This window comes from Indicator indicator, chromosome 42, assembly GCF_027791375.1.
Source record: "Indicator indicator isolate 239-I01 chromosome 42, UM_Iind_1.1, whole genome shotgun sequence".
NCBI lineage: Eukaryota > Metazoa > Chordata > Aves > Piciformes > Indicatoridae > Indicator > Indicator indicator.
Window position 1 is genome coordinate 42699 of NC_072051.1, and position 20008 is coordinate 62706.

At 53.0% G+C, this 20008-nt stretch overlaps 1 protein-coding gene across 1 annotated transcript in view; it reads right to left on the bottom strand.

Annotated features, from left to right (window-relative positions):
- Positions 1-365: 365 nt before the first annotated feature.
- The window catches only part of RANBP10 (RAN binding protein 10), an 83083-nt gene continuing 63440 nt past the window's right edge, over positions 366-20008 (bottom strand). The window contains exons 7-14 of the mRNA XM_054397168.1: positions 16105-16217; positions 11089-11197; positions 10064-10212; positions 5386-5581; positions 3225-3349; positions 2218-2363; positions 1647-1758; positions 366-496 (exon numbers count right to left, since the gene is read on the bottom strand). Of these exons, the coding sequence (XP_054253143.1) occupies positions 366-496; positions 1647-1758; positions 2218-2363; positions 3225-3349; positions 5386-5581; positions 10064-10212; positions 11089-11197; positions 16105-16217 (1081 nt within the window). The remainder of the gene's footprint in view (positions 497-1646; positions 1759-2217; positions 2364-3224; positions 3350-5385; positions 5582-10063; positions 10213-11088; positions 11198-16104; positions 16218-20008) is intronic.

The window sequence follows — 20008 nt, forward strand, 5'->3', positions numbered from 1 at the left end:
AACTTGACAAGCTGCCTCAGTACATTGGCAGAAACCAGCCCAGCAAAACCCTCCAGGTAAAATATTGGTGCATCCATGAGAAACAACTCAAATCAAAACTAAAAGCAATCCCTAGGTTGGAAGGCGCTGCATGAGAGTGAGCAGCGCAGGGGCTGGGGCTGCAGCAGCAGCAGCTGCCAGGGCGAGGAGGGAGATCTGCCAGGACCACCAGGGCTGGGCACGGCCACACCCAAGGGACTCCATCCTTCCAGGGGCAGTGTGCGTGTGCGCTGCAGGGGTGCTGGTGGCAGGGAGGTCAGGCTAGGAAGGAGGTGGCGGCGCAGGGCGGCAGCAGGGGCGAAGGGCAGCGCCGGCTCCCCTGGCACCTAGTGCAAGTAGTCGTCCACCCTGGCGAAGGAGCAGGAGCCCAGCCCCACGCGAGCCATCAGCCGCAAGCACTCCGAGGCCTGGCCCAGGGCAAGCATCAGCGGGGGCTGCTTTGGCAGGTTCTGAGATTCTGTGGGGCAAAAAACAGAAAACCTATTTAGAAGCTGTGCCCTGGCTGTGCGCCGGCTCACCTGTGCTCAGCTCCCTCTCCGTCCCTCCTCAATCCCTTTCCTGCAGGCTGGTGGCAGGCCATGATCTCATTGTCCCTTTACCTATTTCTCCACCACGGGATTTTCAGCAGCTGAAGATGCCAGGAGGGTCAGCAAGGACATGGTAACTCATTGATCATAAGCACAAGACTCCCCTCAGGGAAACCCACTACATTTGCTACACTGCGTTCATGGTAAGAGAGCAAACAACAAACTGTTGGGCCAAGGAACAGGTATAAGCAGGTATAAACATTCAGCTCTGAGTACATAGAGGAGGCAAGAGACTGCTCACACCTGGATCCAGCCATGACCCATCCCACTGACACAAAGAGCAAAACACACCAGAAAAAGGGGAGCTGTCTTGCTAGCTGAAGAAAACCAGCCTATAACCAGACCTCTGCACACAGTGGGGTCCTCAGCACAGGAAGGTAAAGATCAGCAGGGCTGGACCATTACTCCAACACTGGACTGCAGGAAGCCAGGCTCCCTGGGCTTTAGCAGGCATAGCACGGGATGGAAATGTGCAGAGGAAATGCTTGAAGGAAAAACAGAGACATTTAACTCTGCGTGTGAAACACAAGCTCAAAGGGAAATGGATTTATGGCCCCTCTTTGCTTTAGAGCCAAAGCTATGGAAACCTGCTTCACTTCAGAGCTGCTGCACCACTCCTACCAGAAATTAGGAGGATGCCAGGATGAAACTCTGCCAAGCCAAACAGCATGGAAAAGAGCCCTGGTAATGCCAATAAAATGATTCAGGTGTGTGGGGAGCAAGAAGGAAGAGGGGCAGGAAATGTATCTTGGCTTCTTCAGTAAGTAGGGGAGGAAAATCCTAAGGAGCATCCCTGGAAACAGCATTGAGGAAGACCCAAAGGAGGGAGCCAAAAGATGATTAGTTCAGAAGGTGGATCTGTTCTCTGCAGGCTTCCTTTCTGCACCTCTGTCCTGTCAGTCGCTGGCAGCAGCAGAGGAGGCAAAGGCTAACCCCCAGAATTCCTAACACGCACAGGCTCAGCCACCACAGGACAGCCCTCAAGAGCAGGAATGTGCAGCAGGCAGAGGCAGACCTTACCCAAAATAGCACTATTAAGAGCAGCACACACGGGTTCCCTCTGGATGGGATCCAGCTGCTGGCCAACAGGGCAGTTCCAGGGATCTGAGTAAGCTAACAAGCTAAAGGCATCCTGCGAGAGAGAGCAGAAAGGCACAGTCAGGGCAGGCAGGCTGCAGGCACTCAGGCAAACCACCGCCTCCAGCAGCCATCGCCACAGTGACAGCTGCCTACCTCCTGAAAAGAAATGGCCCTTTTCTTCTTGGCAGTAAGGGACCACACTGGGCCATCAAGAGTGGATTAAAGAGGGTGCCCCTCCACCTGGCAGGGGAGCCTGCACGGGATGGCAGGTAGAGTGTCACCTGGAGAGAAGAAGAGCAAAGGCAGGCAGGAGTTGTGTTTCTTCTCTCCTGTGCCAAGATCTGGGTCTAGATGCTCCACATCTACCAAGTTTCGACCTCTGATCCCCATGCAGGCCCCCTCTTCCTCACTGGGTGCAGAAGTGGGGGCCACCCAGAGCTCTGCAAGAGAACTCCCAACCCCAGTGCTGGCCCCAACAATGTCTGCGATGCTGCACAAGGCCCAGGCTTACCTGAAGCATCTTTTTGTGCACTGTGTTCTTCCCATACTCTCTGCACAGCTGCTCACTCAGCATCTGCAGCTCGCGGCCAAACTGGATCATCCTCTCTGTGGCAGCATGGTTCCCTCCACAGAGCTGCCTCTGGGGGCAGCTGTCTTCTAAAGGAAAGGCAGTGGAGAGGTAACAATGGTCTCCTGTTCCCCACCACTACCCAGAGGTGCTTTACCCTTCTGGAGCACATAGCTGTTCCCTGCTCTAGAGGTTGATCCCAGTGGAAGCATTGGGATCCCTGCACTACAACAGCCAGGAGTGGTTTTTTGACAGTGTCTGTCAGACACAGGAAACCTTGAGCTCAGTTTGTTTAATGCCTGAGGACTACCTATAAATCAGAAAGCCATGGAAGCTTGGCACTATGGCTGTGCTACCCTTTCATACGTGTGATACGGTGCACAGCAGGGAACCCCCAGCTCTAACAACCCTGGACTCAGAAAACCTGTGGTCAGAGATGCCAACAGCACCAACTTGCCAATGTTGGATGGCCACAAGACCCACCAGAACTGGCAGAATCCCCAGTTCCAGAGGCAGGGCAGCGAATTCCTTCTCTCCCTCCTGGCTGAAGCACCTGCAAACAAGATGGCTGTAGCTGACACTGTGCTGAGGACACATGGTGGCTGGGCATCAGCCAGCCTCCCACAGCTCCCTTCAGTTCTTCAGTTGGCAGAAGCACCAGGACTGCTCTGAGCTGGAATTCATGACCAGTGCTGAACAAACCTTTGCCTCCTTTTGCCCTCCCTCCTCTACTACACCTCCAGCACTCCAGTGACACTACCAAAAGCCAGACCTGGTTTTAGTTTCAGGACAGATTCCTCTTCCCTGCAGAACAGGCATCCTGAGAGCTTCATTCACTGGGGTGGAGAAGCAAACCCAGAGCACAGGCTTGCTCCTCAGCAATCCAATCACTACTTTAACTTTCAATACCATCTCTATTTCTTTACCCCCTCCTCCCTCTGAGGCCCTACCCATGCTGGATTCATCTGTCTGCAGGATCTCTTCGTGTTTGTAGGTGCCATTCATTATCCTGGCAGATGAATTTTCCAGGACTCCATTGGGGTAATGCTCAGCCTCCATTTCCATCTCACTGTCACTGAGGTGAAAAGAGACAAGAAAGGTCAGATGCTGAAATTAGAAATAAAGAAACAAAGAGCTCAGATGCCAAACGGTGCCCAGAAATGGCCAGCAGACCAGCAAAGGTGCCAGCTGGACTGCAGGGAGCCAGATGGTCAGATTCAGGGCAAAAAAATTTGTTGCAGGCTTCTGAAGGCAACTTATGGAACTTCTGAAGGTGCCTGCCATAGCTACAGGTGCAGGGTGCTTCTCATTTGCCCTTCAGGAAGCAGGCATCTCTGGGTCAGCGAGCAGCACACACTGAACAGGAGGGGGATCTTGGCTGTGGGAAGCCACCAGCCCTTGAAAACCAGCCATGCAGAACACAAGGGCTCCAGGCTTGAATGTCCAAGACAGTGGTCTGAGTGAGACTGCTGATGAACAGTAGATTAACTGAGGTGACAAGAAAACCTTGCTGGGGTTGGGGCTCTACATTTCAAAAATGAATCATAAATCCAGTGCCACCCAACTGGCAAACTGGGGCTAGACAAGCATCCTCCTCCATGCCATGGGGCTCTTAAGAGGTCATGATAGAGACTACAAAATGTCCTGCACAGTACTCAGAGAAAGAAGAGCAGCTCCAGTTAGCAAAAAAAGAGATTCTGCTAATCCCAGGCCATCCTTTGCTCCTGCAGAGCCTCAGACAGCCCTGGAGAGGGAGTCCAAGGGAAGCTCCCTGCTCAGCCTGGCTCAATATGATCCACACTCCAGTAAATGCAGCAGTAACAACCTTCTCACCCAGCCTACCCATGGCCTCCTAGAGAAGGAAGCCTTCCCAAAGGTCTGACTTGCTGTCACAAATGGGAAATAAAGTGCTGCTGATCTAGAAGGAACTGGCCAACACAGAGAGGTAGCCCAAGAAAAATACTCAAGTAAGTGTCTTGCTTTGACCTAGAGCAGAACCCCTCTGGCTCAGAGCTGTCCCTTCCCAGCTCAGGCTCTGCTCACTTAGGCACTTTCTGCAGCTCAGGGCAGCTTTGCACAGCCATGGGCTGCTCCCAGCAAGGAGAAGATGATGGGCAGAGCCACTGCCAAGAGCTGGGCTGCTTCTGCCATGGACTTGCTCCTGGGCACACCAAGGACACTGCCACAGCTTGTGCCACACCTTGGAGGGCAGGAAGGCAGAGGTGACAGCTGTGGAGAGGAGCAGACAGGACAGGTGACCTTCAGCTGCCCAACAAGGGATTGCAGCCCAGGGATGGCATCTTCAGGAGCAAGCTGAGGGATCCCCAGGGTCAAGACTCTTCTTCCCTGACTGGTGTCCTGGGAGGTCTTTGTGCCTTCTGTCTTCCATCTCCATCCCTATCCCTGTGTTCCTGAATCCAGTTCCTGAATATAGTTCCCATCTGCTGCTGAGTCCAGGTTGCAACTTGCCCAGTGCCTGCCCCTAGCACCAGTAGTGCCAGTGGTGCCATCCTTGCATCAAGGGTTGGGCTCCATGTTGATTTGTGCCTCTGTGTCTCTATCCCATGGCATTGTTCTTCTCTCCATCCCAAATGGGTTAGTTTCTCTCCCACCCCATCAGTCTCTCTCCCTTCTTTCCTTTCTCTTCCCTTTGGAAAGCACAGGGGTTCATGGAGAGCCTCTGGCACTCGCCTAGTGGCCAGCCCAGTCCTGACCCTTGACAGAGGGCAATGCACCAACTCAGAAATCACTTGAGCTGCTGTCTTACCCACTGGCAGCAAGCAAGCTGCTAGGCAGCAGAAATCAACCAACTGAGGCAACAGTAACAAAACCAGGCCTGAGAGAAGAGCTTCTCTGCACAGCCTCATGTTGGGCTCTGCTGACCCCAGTCCAAGAGGGCAGCTTGGTTGTCTGAAACCAGAGCATCACAATATTCCCAACAAGATGAGCCTCCAAGCAAGCCAGAGCAAGGGAACTGGGAGAGCTTTGTGCCTGTGACTTCTGTTGTCTAGAAGAGTAGCAGAATTGGCCCTTCTGGCTCACCAGAAAGTTGACTGAGCCCTCTGCCACCATCTCACCCCCCTCAGGCATCTGCAAAGGTAAAGGCATTACCTGGTTTCTTGGTTACTCGTACTACTGTGCTGCTGGGATTTGGTAGAATCTGTAGAATTGGACTCAGAGTAGTTCACAGATGAGGGGGAGGAGGAGGAGGAAGATGAAGATGATGAACTCAGTGTTGGGTATTTACTGTGATTCTGTTTGCTTTTTGTGAACATGACTCCATTGCTACAGGTTGGACTATCTGCTCCTAGAAGCGAAGAAGAAAGGGAAAAATGAGACCAGACTGACAACAGCACTGCTGTGGAGTCAATGACTCAGCAAGAGGGCAGGCCCCAAAGGAAGCCAACTAGGGCTGTGGATCTGAAATTATGATTCATCATTCTGAGATTCAGTGGGGTTTAGAGAAAACACAAATGAGTATGGGGGGAGCCCCACTGCTCAACAGCAACATCTGAGCTTGAGGAAGTCCTGAAAGTGGGCTGCAAATAAGAGACTGGCAGAAACAGCTCACACGATTATGGAAATCACTGCTGAAATATGAAGCAGGAGTGGCTTGGAAAGAAGTTTGCAAACTCTCTGTCCAGCAAACTTATGAGAGCCCAAGTGAAAACTAGGCCAGAAGGAGGACTCATTGCAAGCAGACCTTGCCCAGCTTTCCACAGCCTATCTTACACATGAGATATGCTTGAGTCACACAACACTCAGCAAACAATTACACCAAACTCATGAGATAACCTTCCAAGTTCAGGGAAGACATCAGTGAGACTCATCTCATCTGCTCACCCACCAAAGCTTCCCATCCAGCTGTGGAACTCACTGACACAGGACACTGACCTTTGGGCATTACCACAAGTTTGAGATGGATTCATATTTAATACAAAAGGTAATACCCAAATGACTGCAAATCATTAGGGACTTAAATCATCCTGTGGGAAAAGCTCACTGTGGGCTTCCCTCCCTTGGGAACCAATCATGACCTTGGCGAGATGATGTGACCTGGCATGGTTGCTCCTTCAGAACTGAGGTGATCTGCCCAGATCCCTCAGTGGATCTCACACTCAGATTTATAGCCAGGGGATTGATTGATGTTTTCACTTTGTTATCACAAAGATCCCAGCACTGCACATCCCAGTGACACTGACAGCAATGGATCACTGCACATCCCAGTGATGGCAATGGATCACTGCACATCCCAGTGACGGCAATGGATCACTAAACATTCCAGTGACGGCAATGGATCACTGCACATCCCAGTGATGGCAATGGACCACTAAACATCGCAGTGACGGCAATGGATCACTGCACATCCCAGTGATGGCAATGGACCACTAAACATCACAGTGATGGCAATGGATCACTGCACATCCCAGTGATGGCAATGGATCACTGCACATCCCAGTGACGGCAATGGATCACTAAACATCCCAGTGACGGCAATGGATCACTGCACATCCCAGTGACGGCAATGGATCACTGCACATCCCAGTGATGGCAATGGACCACTAAACATCACAGTGACGGCAATGGATCACTAAACATCCCAGTCATGGCAATGGATCACTGCACATCCCAGTGACAGCAATGGATCACTGCACCTCCCAGTGACGGCAATGGATCACTAAACATCCCAGTGACGGCAATGGATCACTGCACCTCCCAGTGACGGCAATGGATCACTGCACGTCCCAGTGATGGCAATGGTTCACTGCACCTCCCAGTGACGGCAATGGACCACTGCACATCCCAGTGACGGCAATGGATCACTGCACATTGCAGTGATGACAATGGATCACTGCACGTCCCAGTGACGGCAATGGATCACTGCACGTCCCAGTGACGGCAATGGATCACTGCACCTCCCAGTGACGGCAATGGATCACTGCACGTCCCAGTGACGGCAATGGTTCACTGCACCTCCCAGTGACGGCAATGGATCACTGCACATCCCAGTGACGGCAATGGATCACTGCACCTCCCAGTGACGGCAATGGATCACTGCACATCCCAGTGACGGCAATGGATCACTGCACATTGCAGTGATGACAATGGATCACTGCACCTCCCAGTGACGGCAATGGATCACTGCACCTCCCAGTGACGGCAATGGATCACTAAACATCCCAATGACGGCAATGGATCACTGCACCTCCCAGTGATGGCAATGGATCACTGCACCTCCCAGTGATGGCAATGGATCACTGCACCTCCCAGTGATGGCAATGGATCACTGTACATCCCAGTGATGGCAATGGATCACTGCACCTCCCAGTGACTGCAATGGATCACTGCACCTCCCAGTGATGGCAATGGATCACTGTACATCCCAGTGACGGCAATGGATCACTGCACCTCCCAGTGATGGCAATGGATCACTGCACCTCCCAGTGACGGCAATGGATCACTGCACCTCCCAGTGATGGCAATGGATCACTGCACCTCCCAGTGACAGCAATGGATCACTGCACCTCCCAGTGACGGCAATGGATCACTAAACATCCCAATGACGGCAATGGATCACTGCACCTCCCAGTGATGGCAATGGATCACTGAACCTCCCAGTGATGGCAATGGATCACTGCACCTCCCAGTGACGGCAATGGATCACTGCACCTCCCAGTGACGGCAATGGATCACTGCACGTCCCAGTGACGGCAATGGATCACTGCACCTCCCAGTGACGGCAATGGATCACTGCACGTCCCAGTGACGGCAATGGATCACTGCACATCCCAGTGACGGCAATGGATCACTGCACATTGCAGTGATGGCAATGGATCACTGTACATCCCAGTGACGGCAATGGTTCACTGCACCTCCCAGTGACGGCAATGGATCACTGCACATCCCAGTGACGGCAATGGATCACTGCACATTGCAGTGATGACAATGGATCACTGCACCTCCCAGTGACGGCAATGGATCACTGCACCTCCCAGTGACGGCAATGGATCACTAAACATCCCAATGACGGCAATGGATCACTGCACCTCCCAGTGATGGCAATGGATCACTGCACCTCCCAGTGATGGCAATGGATCACTGTACATCCCAGTGATGGCAATGGATCACTGCACCTCCCAGTGACTGCAATGGATCACTGCACCTCCCAGTGATGGCAATGGATCACTGCACATCCCAGTGACGGCAATGGATCACTGCACCTCCCAGTGATGGCAATGGATCACTGCACCTCCCAGTGACGGCAATGGATCACTGCACCTCCCAGTGATGGCAATGGATCACTGCACCTCCCAGTGACAGCAATGGATCACTGCACCTCCCAGTGACGGCAATGGATCACTAAACATCCCAATGACGGCAATGGATCACTGCACCTCCCAGTGATGGCAATGGATCACTGAACCTCCCAGTGATGGCAATGGATCACTGCACCTCCCAGTGACGGCAATGGATCACTGCACCTCCCAGTGATGGCAATGGATCACTGCACCTCCCAGTGACGGCAATGGATCACTGCACATCCCAGTGACGGCACTGGATCACTGCACATCCCAGTGACAGTGATGGCGCAGACCCTGCCCAACAGTCCTGCTTCAGCCTCCAAACATGCACTGAGATCCCTACTCTGAGGAACACAAGGCCTGACAGAGACAACTGTGGGAGGTGATGTCACATGTAGGAGACAGGCACAGCACAGAATCCAGGCAGAATGTGGGTTGGAAGGGACCTCTGGAGCTCACTCAGTCCAACGCCCTGCTCCAGCAGGACACCCACAGCAGTTTGCCCAGGAGCACAATGGCCAAGTGGGGCTGGAAGCTCTGCAGAGAAGGAGACTCCAACAACCTCTCTGGGCAGCCTGCTCCAGGCCTCCAGCACCCTCACACCAAACAACTTTCTCCTCCTGCTCAGGTGGAACCTCCTGGCTGCCAGTTTGTGCCCTCTGCCCCTTGGCCTGTCCCTGGGCACCATTGAGCAGAGTCTGGCCCCAGCCTCTTGCCCCCCACAGGTCCTTTAGCTCTTGCTGAGCTTTGCTCAGATGCCCTCTGGGGCTGCTCTTCTCCAGGCTCAACTGCCCCAGGACTCTCAGCCTTTGCTCCTCACAGAGATGCTCCAGGCCCCTCAGCACCCACTGGACTCCCCCCAGTCCATGACTTTTTCCACATCTGCAGGCTGCCTGCTGCTGCAGGCTTGGTTTGAATGTAGGCACCTCCTGGCTGCAAACAGGCACAGCTAAGAGCGTTCATGGACTGATGGCCTCACTTGGTCTAGTCAGAGCCATGTGCTCAGTGTTTCTCACGACACAACATAGGAAAACAAAGATATTGGCTTGGAAAGCTGAGGTCTCATTGCTCTCTACAACTCCCTGAAAGGAGGCTTGAGCCAGGTGGGGGTTGGTCTTTTCTCCCAAGGAAAAAGTGACAGTATGAAAGGAAATGGCCTCAAGTTGCCCCAGGGGAGATCTAAGGATGGACATCAGAAGAAACTTTTTCACTGAAAGGGTTCTCAAACACAGGAACAGGCTGCCCAGGCAGAGGTTTGAATCCCATCCCTGCAAGTGTATGGATGACACAGAGATGTGGTGCTGAGGGCCATGGGTTAGCCCCAGCCTTGGCAGGGTTAGAGAATGGTTGGACTGGATGAGCTGAAAGCTCTGTTCCAACCCAGACAAGTCTCTGACTCTGTGATGCCATAACAAAGCAGAGAAGGTAGCAGGCAGTGTGGTATAAGCCCAGGCTCCCTCTGCCCAGCAGGCAGGCTGCACACTTACCTGCACCATGGACATGGGAGTTGCTTGCTCCATGCCTAGGGCTCAAGCTGGGGGAGCCAGGGTAACTGTCCTGGGATCTGGGGCTGCGGGCACTGAAGCAGCGAACTTCACTGTCTGTGCCATTCACCATCTCCACAAACTGCCGGCACCTGGGTCAGGGGAGGCAAGAGGGAGAAAAGGAGGCATGACAGCCACTGTGCTCTGCACCCAGGGAGCCTGAGCTGCTGCATGGAGAGGTCCTGGAAACCAGAGAGGAGCTACAAAACCACACTCATCCTGGTACCTATCAGAGCGAGTGCTCTGCTGATGCTGTGGGAGAAAGGAGTTCAGAACCTGCAACTGTGACGCCAAGGAATGTTGAGACATTCCCAAAAAGCAAGTTTATTTCCACTGTGCTACCAAGGGACCAACTTGTGGTGGGATTTTTCTGGGAGAAGACCCTAAGTCTGCCAAACATGACAGTCTTCCCTCTGCCCCATCACCCTGGAAATACTGTTGGCCAACAGTACATAGAGAAGGGTAGAAAAGTCCCCACAGTGACAGTGAGGACAGCCCCTCAGCTAGCTTCACTGGGAACTGTCCTTCTCTCAGAAGGCTGAGGAGAGCCACTCTGTAGAGCTGGGAGAACTGGGATACAAAAGCTTTTTCCCCTTGGTTTCTACCCCAGACAGCTTTTTCCATACATCTGCCTCTCTAGGACCCTTTGCAGCAACTGCTGCAGGCTATCGGTGGTGCAAGATCCCCACCAGACACACCAAGGCCACCTGTGAGGGAGCTTTTGGAAGGCAGCAGAGCTAAAATTCCACCCAGCTCTGCCTGACCTCATGAGGCAAAGCCATAAGGGGCCTGAGCAGCAACAAAAGGGCTGTTTCTGCATTGCTATGAGCACTGTCCCAAGCACTCCTCTGCTCCTAAAGGGATCTCAGGGGTTTGAATGCAGACCAAGGTGTCCAGCCAGGCTGCATGGCTCACCAGCCTCCTTCTCCTCATGCAGCATTAGGGAGGACAAAGCTGTTCATACTTACTTTAACATGAAGAGCAGGTTGGGGTTATGTTCTAGGAGGCCAGGATAGAGCTGCTGGGTGGCTTCTATAGCCTCTCCCACTCTTCCTGCTAATACTAGCTTCTGTATTCCTGAAAGTAAAAAGAGACCTATTGACACACAGCCCTGGCCAAAAAGAATAGCCAGAAGAGTCATCTCACATCCACCACATAGCTTACCACCACCACCTTGCACACAGGCCAGGGAGAACGGAGGACCACAATGCTGTTTGTTGTGGATTAGGGTGAAGAAAAGCCTGTGAACATGAGGGAGAACCTGCCAGGAGCTCAGAAAAACCAAAATTAGAAAGGTTTGAAGGATGAAATGGATGTGTGGGGTGGGGTGCTTTGGGCTATGAAGTAGTGGAAAAGAAAGCAGGATGGGACAGCTGGATGGGAGCCAGGAGGCTGCTGGGGAAATGACAACTGCAGAGAGGAAATCCCTAGGTCAGCCACACATCACATCCTCTGGCTGGTTCACACTTGGAAGCTGGGCATCAGATAAGCAGAGTATCCTCTAAGGGTCTGGGGGACTAAACCACAGATTAAACTGTCCAAACTGTTTCCTCAATATCCCTACCTCCAGGCAGAAGCAATCTTACCAGAAGCTGGGTTTCTGAGAGTGCCACCTCAATGTATTCCCAGAGGAGCAACCTGAACTGCAGTGCAGATATGGCAGCAGTCAGCCAGCTCCAAGAACCAGCTCAGGATGGGGCATGCTTTTAGGTACAAAGGTACAAAGCAGAAGCTATCATCCTGGGTGCTCATGTCCCACACACTTCAGAGGGTCATAAGGTAGAAGTGCAAGAGACTTGGGATCCTGTCCCAGAACACCCAGCAAAGGTGCTGACCTACACAGGTTCACACTTGATTTTTCTTCTCAGTGTGCTCACACTAACCACTAAATGCACTTGAACCCTGGAACACCTTGCTCCTCCCTTCTTGCTTTTCCAGGGCTCCTCACAAGAGAGAGGGAAGCTTCAGAATCACCTGTGGGTGCTTTGCAAGCAGGGGCTCTGGTAACAGCAGCCTGTGACTTTCATGAATCAAAGAATAGAACCAAAGAGCTGTTGAGGTTGGAAGAGACCTTGGAGATCACCAAGTCCAAGCACTCACAGAGCTCACACTGCCACCACTGCTGCTGAGCCACTGAGCCATGTCCCTCAGCACCACATCCAGGCAGCTTTTAAACCTCTTCAGGGACGGGGAGCGCACCACCTCCCTGGGCAGCCTGGGACAGTGCCTGACCACACTTACAGCAAAGAAATTGTTCCTATGTCCAACCTGAACCTCCCCTGGTGCAGCTTGAGGCCACATCCTCTTGTCCTGTTAGTTACTTATGAGAAGATGCCAACAACAGCCTCATTCCAACCTCTTTTCAGGTAGCAGTAGAGAGCAATGAGGTCTTCCCTCAGCCTCTTTTTCAGGCTAAACACCCCCAGGTCCCTCAGCCTCTCCTCTCCAGCCCTGCTCTCCAAACCCCTCACCAGCTTTGTTGCCCTTCTCTGGACCTTCTCCAGCCTCTCAATCTCCTTCTGTGACTGAGGGGCCAAAACTGACTCCGGGATTTGAGGTGTGGCCTCACCGGTGCTGAGTGCAGGGGCACAATTACTTTCTTACTCCTGCTGGCCACACCATTGCTGATCCAGGCCAGGATGTTGGTGGCCTTCTTGGCCACCTGGGCACACTGCTGGCTCATGCTGGCACATGAGACAGTGCACTCTTGTTCATCTGAGGACAGATGACAAGGCAGATAGGAGGGAAGGGATGTAAAGCTCTAAAGCTGGGGCTTATATAAAAAGTGTGAGGAAAACAGAGGAGAAAAGATAAAAGGCAGCATCAGCAGTGAGAGCTGTCAAGAGGGCACAGAGCAGAGCTGTCAGGAGCATCCAGACATGCAAACAGAGGTACCAGCAAGCAGAGAGAGGCAGCACAAGCAAGCAGAGAGAGACAGCACAAGGAAGGAGGCTGCAGCACAGCTCTGGGCTGAGCTGTCAGCTCTGGTGACAGGCACGGAGAGGTGGGAGCCAAGGTGAGCCGCTGCAGACTGACTGAGGATGGCCAGTAAGGATCACTGGGCTGGGCTCCCAGCTGCTTAGGACAGCAGGTCTAGGGGTGGGATTGTCCCCTTCTGCCTGGCACTGGTGAGGCAACACCTCAAACACTGGGTTCAGTTTTGGGCACTTCACCACAAGGAGGAGCTGGAGCAGGTCCAGAGAAGGGCAATGAAGCTGGGGAAGGGCCTTGAACATAAATCTGCTGAGGAACAGCTGAGAGACCTGGGGTTGTATAGACTTTAGAAGAGGAGGCTGAGGAGACAGCTCATCACCCTCTACAACTCCCTGAAAGCAGGTTGGAGCAAGGTGGGGGTTGGTCTCTTCTCACATGCAACAAGTGACAGGACAAGAGGAAACAGCCTCAAGACACTGAAGTGCTGGACAGGTCCAGAGAAGGGCAACAAAGCTGGTGAAGGGTCTGGAGAACAGGGCTGGAGAGGAGCAGCTGAGGGAGCTGGGGGTGTTTAGTGTGGAGAAGAGGAGGCTGAGGGGAGACCTCATTGCTCTCCATAGCTCCCTGAGAGGAGGCTGCAGCCAGGTGGGGTTTGGGCTCTGCTCCCTAGTTTCAGAGAATAGAACAAGAGCAAATGGCCTGAAACTGTGCCAGGGGAGGCTTAGGTTGGAGATGAGGAAAAATGTCTTTGTTGCCAGAGTAGTCAGAGATTGGCACAGGCTGCCCAGGGAGGTGGTGGAGTCCCCATGCCTGGAGGTGTTCCAGAAATGTGTGGCCATGGCACTTGGGGCCATGGTTTAGTGGCCACGGTGGGGATGGGTTGATGGCTGGAGTCAATGATCTTGGAAGGCTTTTCCAACACAAACAATTCTGTGATTTTATGTACTTGCAGTAAGGCTTTATCAATGAAACCCACACCAGTAAGAACGCTGGCTGGGGTCAGGCATGCATCATGCATGACCTGGAGAGCACAAAGTCCATCAGCACCAACTACCAGTGACTTCGGGTACTAAGTAGAGTCCCCAGCTGAACTGGAATGCTGGCTAAGAACATGGAGTGTATGGGGAGCAAGCTGCAAAGGGGCACCATGTCCTAGAATGCAGCAATCACAGGGACAGCAGCTCACACAGGGAAGGGACATGCATAGAGTCGGATGCAGCCTGCACTCAGCAGCCAGGAGAAGGAAGAAAACAGACCAATATTCTAAGGTCTGCAGGCTAAGCCTGGGCACAGAAAAGCTGGAAAAAAACCCAAAAGTACAGCAGGAGAGAGCTGAAAGCTTCATTGTGCAAAGCACTCAAAGCACTCACAGTCCAGTGACTGAGAGGGAAGCCCCTGTGGGGGACACAGCAGCAGCCAGAACAGACACAGGACACAAATCCTTCACCTGATGTGAGCTGAAGACTCTGGCTGGGGAGCTGCAGAACCCTCAGTGTGCAAAGCAGCTACCTGATGAGGAAATGTGCAAAGGCACTGGAAGGGTCTATAACTCTGGGAGCTGTTGTAAAACTCGATGGATGTGTCTGAGTCCCTGTGACCATGACTGATGGGACTGTCCCGGCTGCCATGGACTGCATCAAGGAACCCAGATCTGAAGGGATCTTGGTGCACATTGACCTCATTTCAGGTGAGCTCATCAACTCACAGACAGCTTTGGGTGGGAAGGGACTTTGCAAGGCCACCAAATCCAACCCCCTGCAGCCAGCAAGGACAGCCTCAGCCAGAGCAGGTTGCTCACAGCCACAAACGACCTGACTTGCATTGGTGCCAGCCAGGGGGCAGCGCCCACTTCTCTGGGCAGCCTGGGCCAGGCTCTCCTCACCCTCAGAGTCAAACATTTCTCCCTTCTCTCCATTCTCAATCTCCCTCTTTCAGTTCAGACCATCACCCCTTGGTCTGTCTCAACAGGCCCTACTCCAAACTCTGTCCACAGCTTTCTCAGAGTCCCTTCCAGCACTGCAAGGCCACCAGAAGGTGTCCCTGCAGCCTTCTCTTCTCCAGGCTGACAAAGCTCAACTCTCTCAGCCTGGCCTCACAGCAGAGTGCTTCCAGCCCTGCCAGCATTGCTGTGGCCTGCTCTGTCCCTGCTCCAACAGGTCCCCGTCTGTGCTGAGGTCTCCAGAGCTGCCCCAGCACTGCAGGAGAGGCCTCAGCAGAGCAAAGCAGAGGGGCAGAATCCCTTCCCTGCCCCTGCTGCCCACACTGCCAGGGATCAGCCCAGGACAGGCTGGGGCTGGGCTGGCAGCACTCAGTGCCAGCTCATCTCCAGCTTTGCACTCCCAGCAGCCCCAAGTCCTTCTCCTCAGGGCTGCTCTTCAGCCCTTCATCTCCAGCCTGCACTGATACAGGGAGTTACCCCACCCAGGTGCAGGACCTTGCACTTGGCCTTGTAGGACATCATGGGGTTCACCTAGGCCCCATCCTCCAGATTGTCCAGGTCCCTCTGTAGGGATCCTGTGGCTCAGGCCTCTCAGCTGCATCACTCAGCTTGGTGTTGTTGGCAAACTGGATGAGGGTGCCTCAATCCTGCTGTCTATCCTACAACCATTCTCATGCCCACCAGTTTGGCAGTACCTCCAAGAGAGCTCCTTCTGCTCTAGACTGCACATTTAGCCTGGTGTGTGAAACTGTTGGTCTCAAAGTTCAGTCACCTCATCTCTTCCAGGATTCAACTGTTAATTTTCAACAAGTCTGAGGAAAATTAATCAAACTGAGCAGAGAATGTAGCACAGACACCACTGTCAGGCATGCAGGTCACTTTTCAGAGCAGACAGGTAAGGAAAGAATAGGGTAGGACAACAGAGAGCAGAGAGGGACAGCTCTCCCAGCAGCAGTCCCCAGGCTCTGCTGACTCAGAGGCATCAGCACCAAGACAGGAGTGTGACATGGACAGCTTTGTGCCGTGGTGGAATAGCTTCTCTACTTGCACAGCACCACTGCAAGTCCTGCAGGTAGCACACTGGGGTGCAATGGCCACCCAAGGCACTTACTTTGTCTGTTCTTTATTGAGGTCTGTTCTTCCTGGATTGTGGTGTCTGTGACTCTGGCAAAGGCAGTTGCTGTTGAGCAGTACCCATGATGGACCAAGTACGATGAAACCATACTAGAAAAGAAGAAAACACTGACAGGTGAAGTGGTATTGGTGAAACAGAGGAATCTCACTGGAGAACAGAAAGCAGGAGTTGCCATTTCAGTGACCAAATCACATGGTCAGCACTTGGGGCCACGGTTTAGTGGCCAAGGTGGTCTTAGGTTGATGGTTGGACTCAATCTTAGAGGTCCTTTCCAACCCAAATGATTCCATCATTCTAAAACGAGGCTCCTACTTCTGAGTTCAGTGTAAACCTACAAGACAGGCACCTGCTTGTCAGCAAACAGGAAGGAGGCTCTGAATTCACCCCTTGGGGGGCAAGGAAAAGAATGAATTCAGACTCCCAGTGCAGACAGGGCATTTATTTATTTATTTAATGGCTGCTGTCCAGAGGGCAAATTGGAGGAGCTCACTACTGCTCCAGCCAGTGACACCCTACACAGCCATACAATCTGAACTTCAGAGAGGCTCATGGCCTTCAAGCAGGTATCACAAAACCCAGGATTCTGGTCCTGAAGTTCTTCCACCATTCAATCTCCTTGTGACCTTCCATGGCTGCATCCCCTTACGACTTTGAGCTGTTCACAGACACTCTGAGCTGCTGCTTTGAAGGGAGCAGACTGCCAGCACTCATTTTACAAACATTCACACAGTTTGAAGTTGTGTTCTCAGAAAGTGTTAGGGGGAAGGTAGAATCACTGTCAGAAAACAAAGCCCTCCTTCTCAATGGCCCGTTCCTAAAGCTCCTGTGTCTTGCCAGGGCAGGGAGGGGTCAGTGCTCCGTGTATTTTAGCACAACCCCCAAAGCCAGCACAGCATTTCAAAGCTTCTGCTGATGAATCTCAAGATAAGCTTCCTGTGCTGAGGCTGGTATGCACCCCACCAAGCCACAGTTCAGAACACATCTTCAGCTTGGATGCTTCCAGTAGCAGAGAGAAGTATTTTATGAGTCAGCAACCACTCTGAGGTGTCACTTTGTAAGCTGCTGTGTAACACTTAAAACTTGTTGTGAAATCATGCTTCTGGCCATTCCTGGTGCAGGACAAGCCCTCTGCCCTAAGCACAGCACACACAGGCACAAGGAAGTGCAGCCCTCCCACTGCCAAGCAGGGAAGCCAGGTGACGCTGCCTCAGCCATGCTCCAAGGCTGGCAGGAATGGAGGGGAAAAGCCAGGTCCTGCTTCAGTGTGATCCAGCAGCCAGTCAGAGGCTGAAAAGACTTAAATGCTCCACAAAGCTGCATAAAACCTGAGCTGCTCCCCATGCCACTTCTGCCCATGGCACCTCAAGAATCACAGAATGTCAAAGCAGGATCTCCTAGGGCAGGTCACACAGGAGTGTGTCCAGCCTGGTCCAGAGTGTGTCCAGAGAAGGAGACTCCACAACCTCTCTGGGCAGCCTGCTCCAGGGCTTCAGCACCCTCACACCAAAGAAGTTTCTCCTCATGTTGAGGTGGAAACTCCTGGGTTCCAGCTTGTACCTGCTGTTCCTTGTCCTGTCCCTGGGCACACCCCAAGGAGCCTGGGACCTTCATCCTGGCACCCACCCCTCAGCTATTTACAGACATTGATCAGATCTCCTCTCAGCCTTCTCCTCTCCAGACTAAACACCCCCAGGGCTCTCAGCCTTTCTCCACAACAGAGATGTTCCAGGCCCTTCATCATCCTCATAGCCTCCCCTGGAGTCTCTCCAGCAGTTCCCTGTCTCTCCTAAACTGGGGAGCCCAGAGGGCATACTGGACCCAGTATTCCAGGTGTGGCCTCAGCAAGGAGAGCAGAGGATGAGGAGAACCTAGCCCTGCATCCCTGCATGGGTGCACAGCACTGCCACCTGCTACTCACTCTGCCAGGTGGATCCAGCAACGATTTCTCAGATCCAGGTGGATCCAGCAACGATTTCTCAGATCTGTCTCAGCTACATGCTCCAGCAGGGCAGCACACTCCTCAGCATTCAGCAAGATTGCCTCTCCTGAAGCTCTTGGAGCTGGAAAGCAGCCCAACAGAAAAGGACCTGAGGGTGCTGGTTGACAGCAGCTGAAGATGAACCAGGCAGGGCTCAGGTGGGCAAGAAAGTCACCAGCAGCCTGGCCTGGAGCAGCAATAGTGTAGGCAGCAGGAGCAGGGCAGGGATGGTCCCCCTGGAATGGGCATTGATGAGGCCACAGCTCAAATTCTGGAGTCAGTTTTGGGCTCCTCACTCCCAGAAGGACACTGAGGGCTGGTGCAGGCCCAGAGAAAGGCAACAAAGCTGAGGAAGAGTCTGGAGAAGAGAGCTGGTGAGGAGCAGCTGAGGGAGCTGGGGGTGTTTAGTGTGGAGAAGAGGAGGCTGAAGGAGACCTCATTGCTCTCTACAGCTCCTGAGAGGAGGCTGGAGACAGGTGGGGGTTGGGCTCTTCTCCCCAGTAGCAAGTGACAGGGTGTAACAGCCTGAAATTGTGCCAGGGGAGGTTTAGGTTGGATATTAGAAGAATCTTCTTCACTGAGAGAGTTCTCAAGCCCTGGAGGAACAGGTTGCCCAGTGCAGTGGTGGGCAATTACCATCCCTAGAGGGATTCAAATGTAAAGTGGTGCTGAGGGATGTGCTTAGCAGTGGACTTGGTAGTATTGGGTTAACATTTGCACTCTGTGATCTTAAAGGTCTTGTCCAGCCTCAACAATGCTGTGAATCGATGAGGACTGCACTACCCTGTGACCTGTGTGATGTTCACACAGACCACAGTCACCTTTCACAACCCCAGGTTCTCCAAAGTAATGGCTTGCACTGCTTGGAAGCCATGGCTGAAACCTGCTGAGAACTGAAGTGCTCAGACCACAGAAGCAGCTGCCACTGATGCTTCTGAGGGTGCTTCTCTCACCAAGGGTGGTCACAGTGGAGGTGGAGGGGCTCGTGCTGTCTCCATGCACATCAGAAGAAACTATTCTGGAGAGCACAACGGAAAACTTCTGTCCCTGCAATTCCCTGAAAGGAGGCTGTAGTGAGGTGGAGCCAAGAATCAAGTGAGAGGACAAGAGGCAACAGCCTCAAGTTGCACCAGGAGAGGTTTGGGTTGGACATCAGGAACAACTGCTCACCCAAAAGGGTTTCCGAGGCCTGGCCCAGGCTGCCCAGGGCAGTGGTGGTGTCCCCATCCAAAGCTGTGTAGATGTGGTGATGAGAGACATTACCTAGTGATGCCCTGGCAGTGCTGGGCTAAGGGTTGGACTCCATGATCTTCCAGGGCTCTCCCAGCCTAAAGCATTCTGTGGTTCTAAGGAACAAATACAGGGAACAACTGGTCCTACAGCAGAGGAAATAACAGCCTCTGTGGAGCTGAGTCGTGGCTCTCTTAATTTGGTGACCTTTTTGGAGGGAGTCTGGAAACAGGCAGAAAAGAGAAGCTTGGTGTTGTCTGCAAACTTCCTGAGGCTGCCTCGACCCCCTTACCCAGATCACTGATGAAGACATTGAACAGAGCTGTACCCAGCACTGAGCCCTGGGGACACCACTGGTGACCAGCTCCCAACTGAATGTCACTCCATTGCCCACCACTCACTCTCTGTGCCCAGCCCTCAGTTCTTAACCCAGGGAGGTCTCCACCCCTGCAAGCCCCGGGCAGCCAGGTTCTCCAGGAGACCTGTGTGGGACCTGGGGTCCAAGGCTTTAGGAAAGTCCAGGTAAGCAACACCCACAGCCTGTCCCTCACCCACTCAGGGTCACCTGGTTAAAGAAGGTCACTTGGTGCCCTTCAGTTCTTGCAGTACAGTTGTTCCTCCATCACCTCCTTAAGGCTACTCAAGATATTTGGTTTGCACTCCTGCCTTACC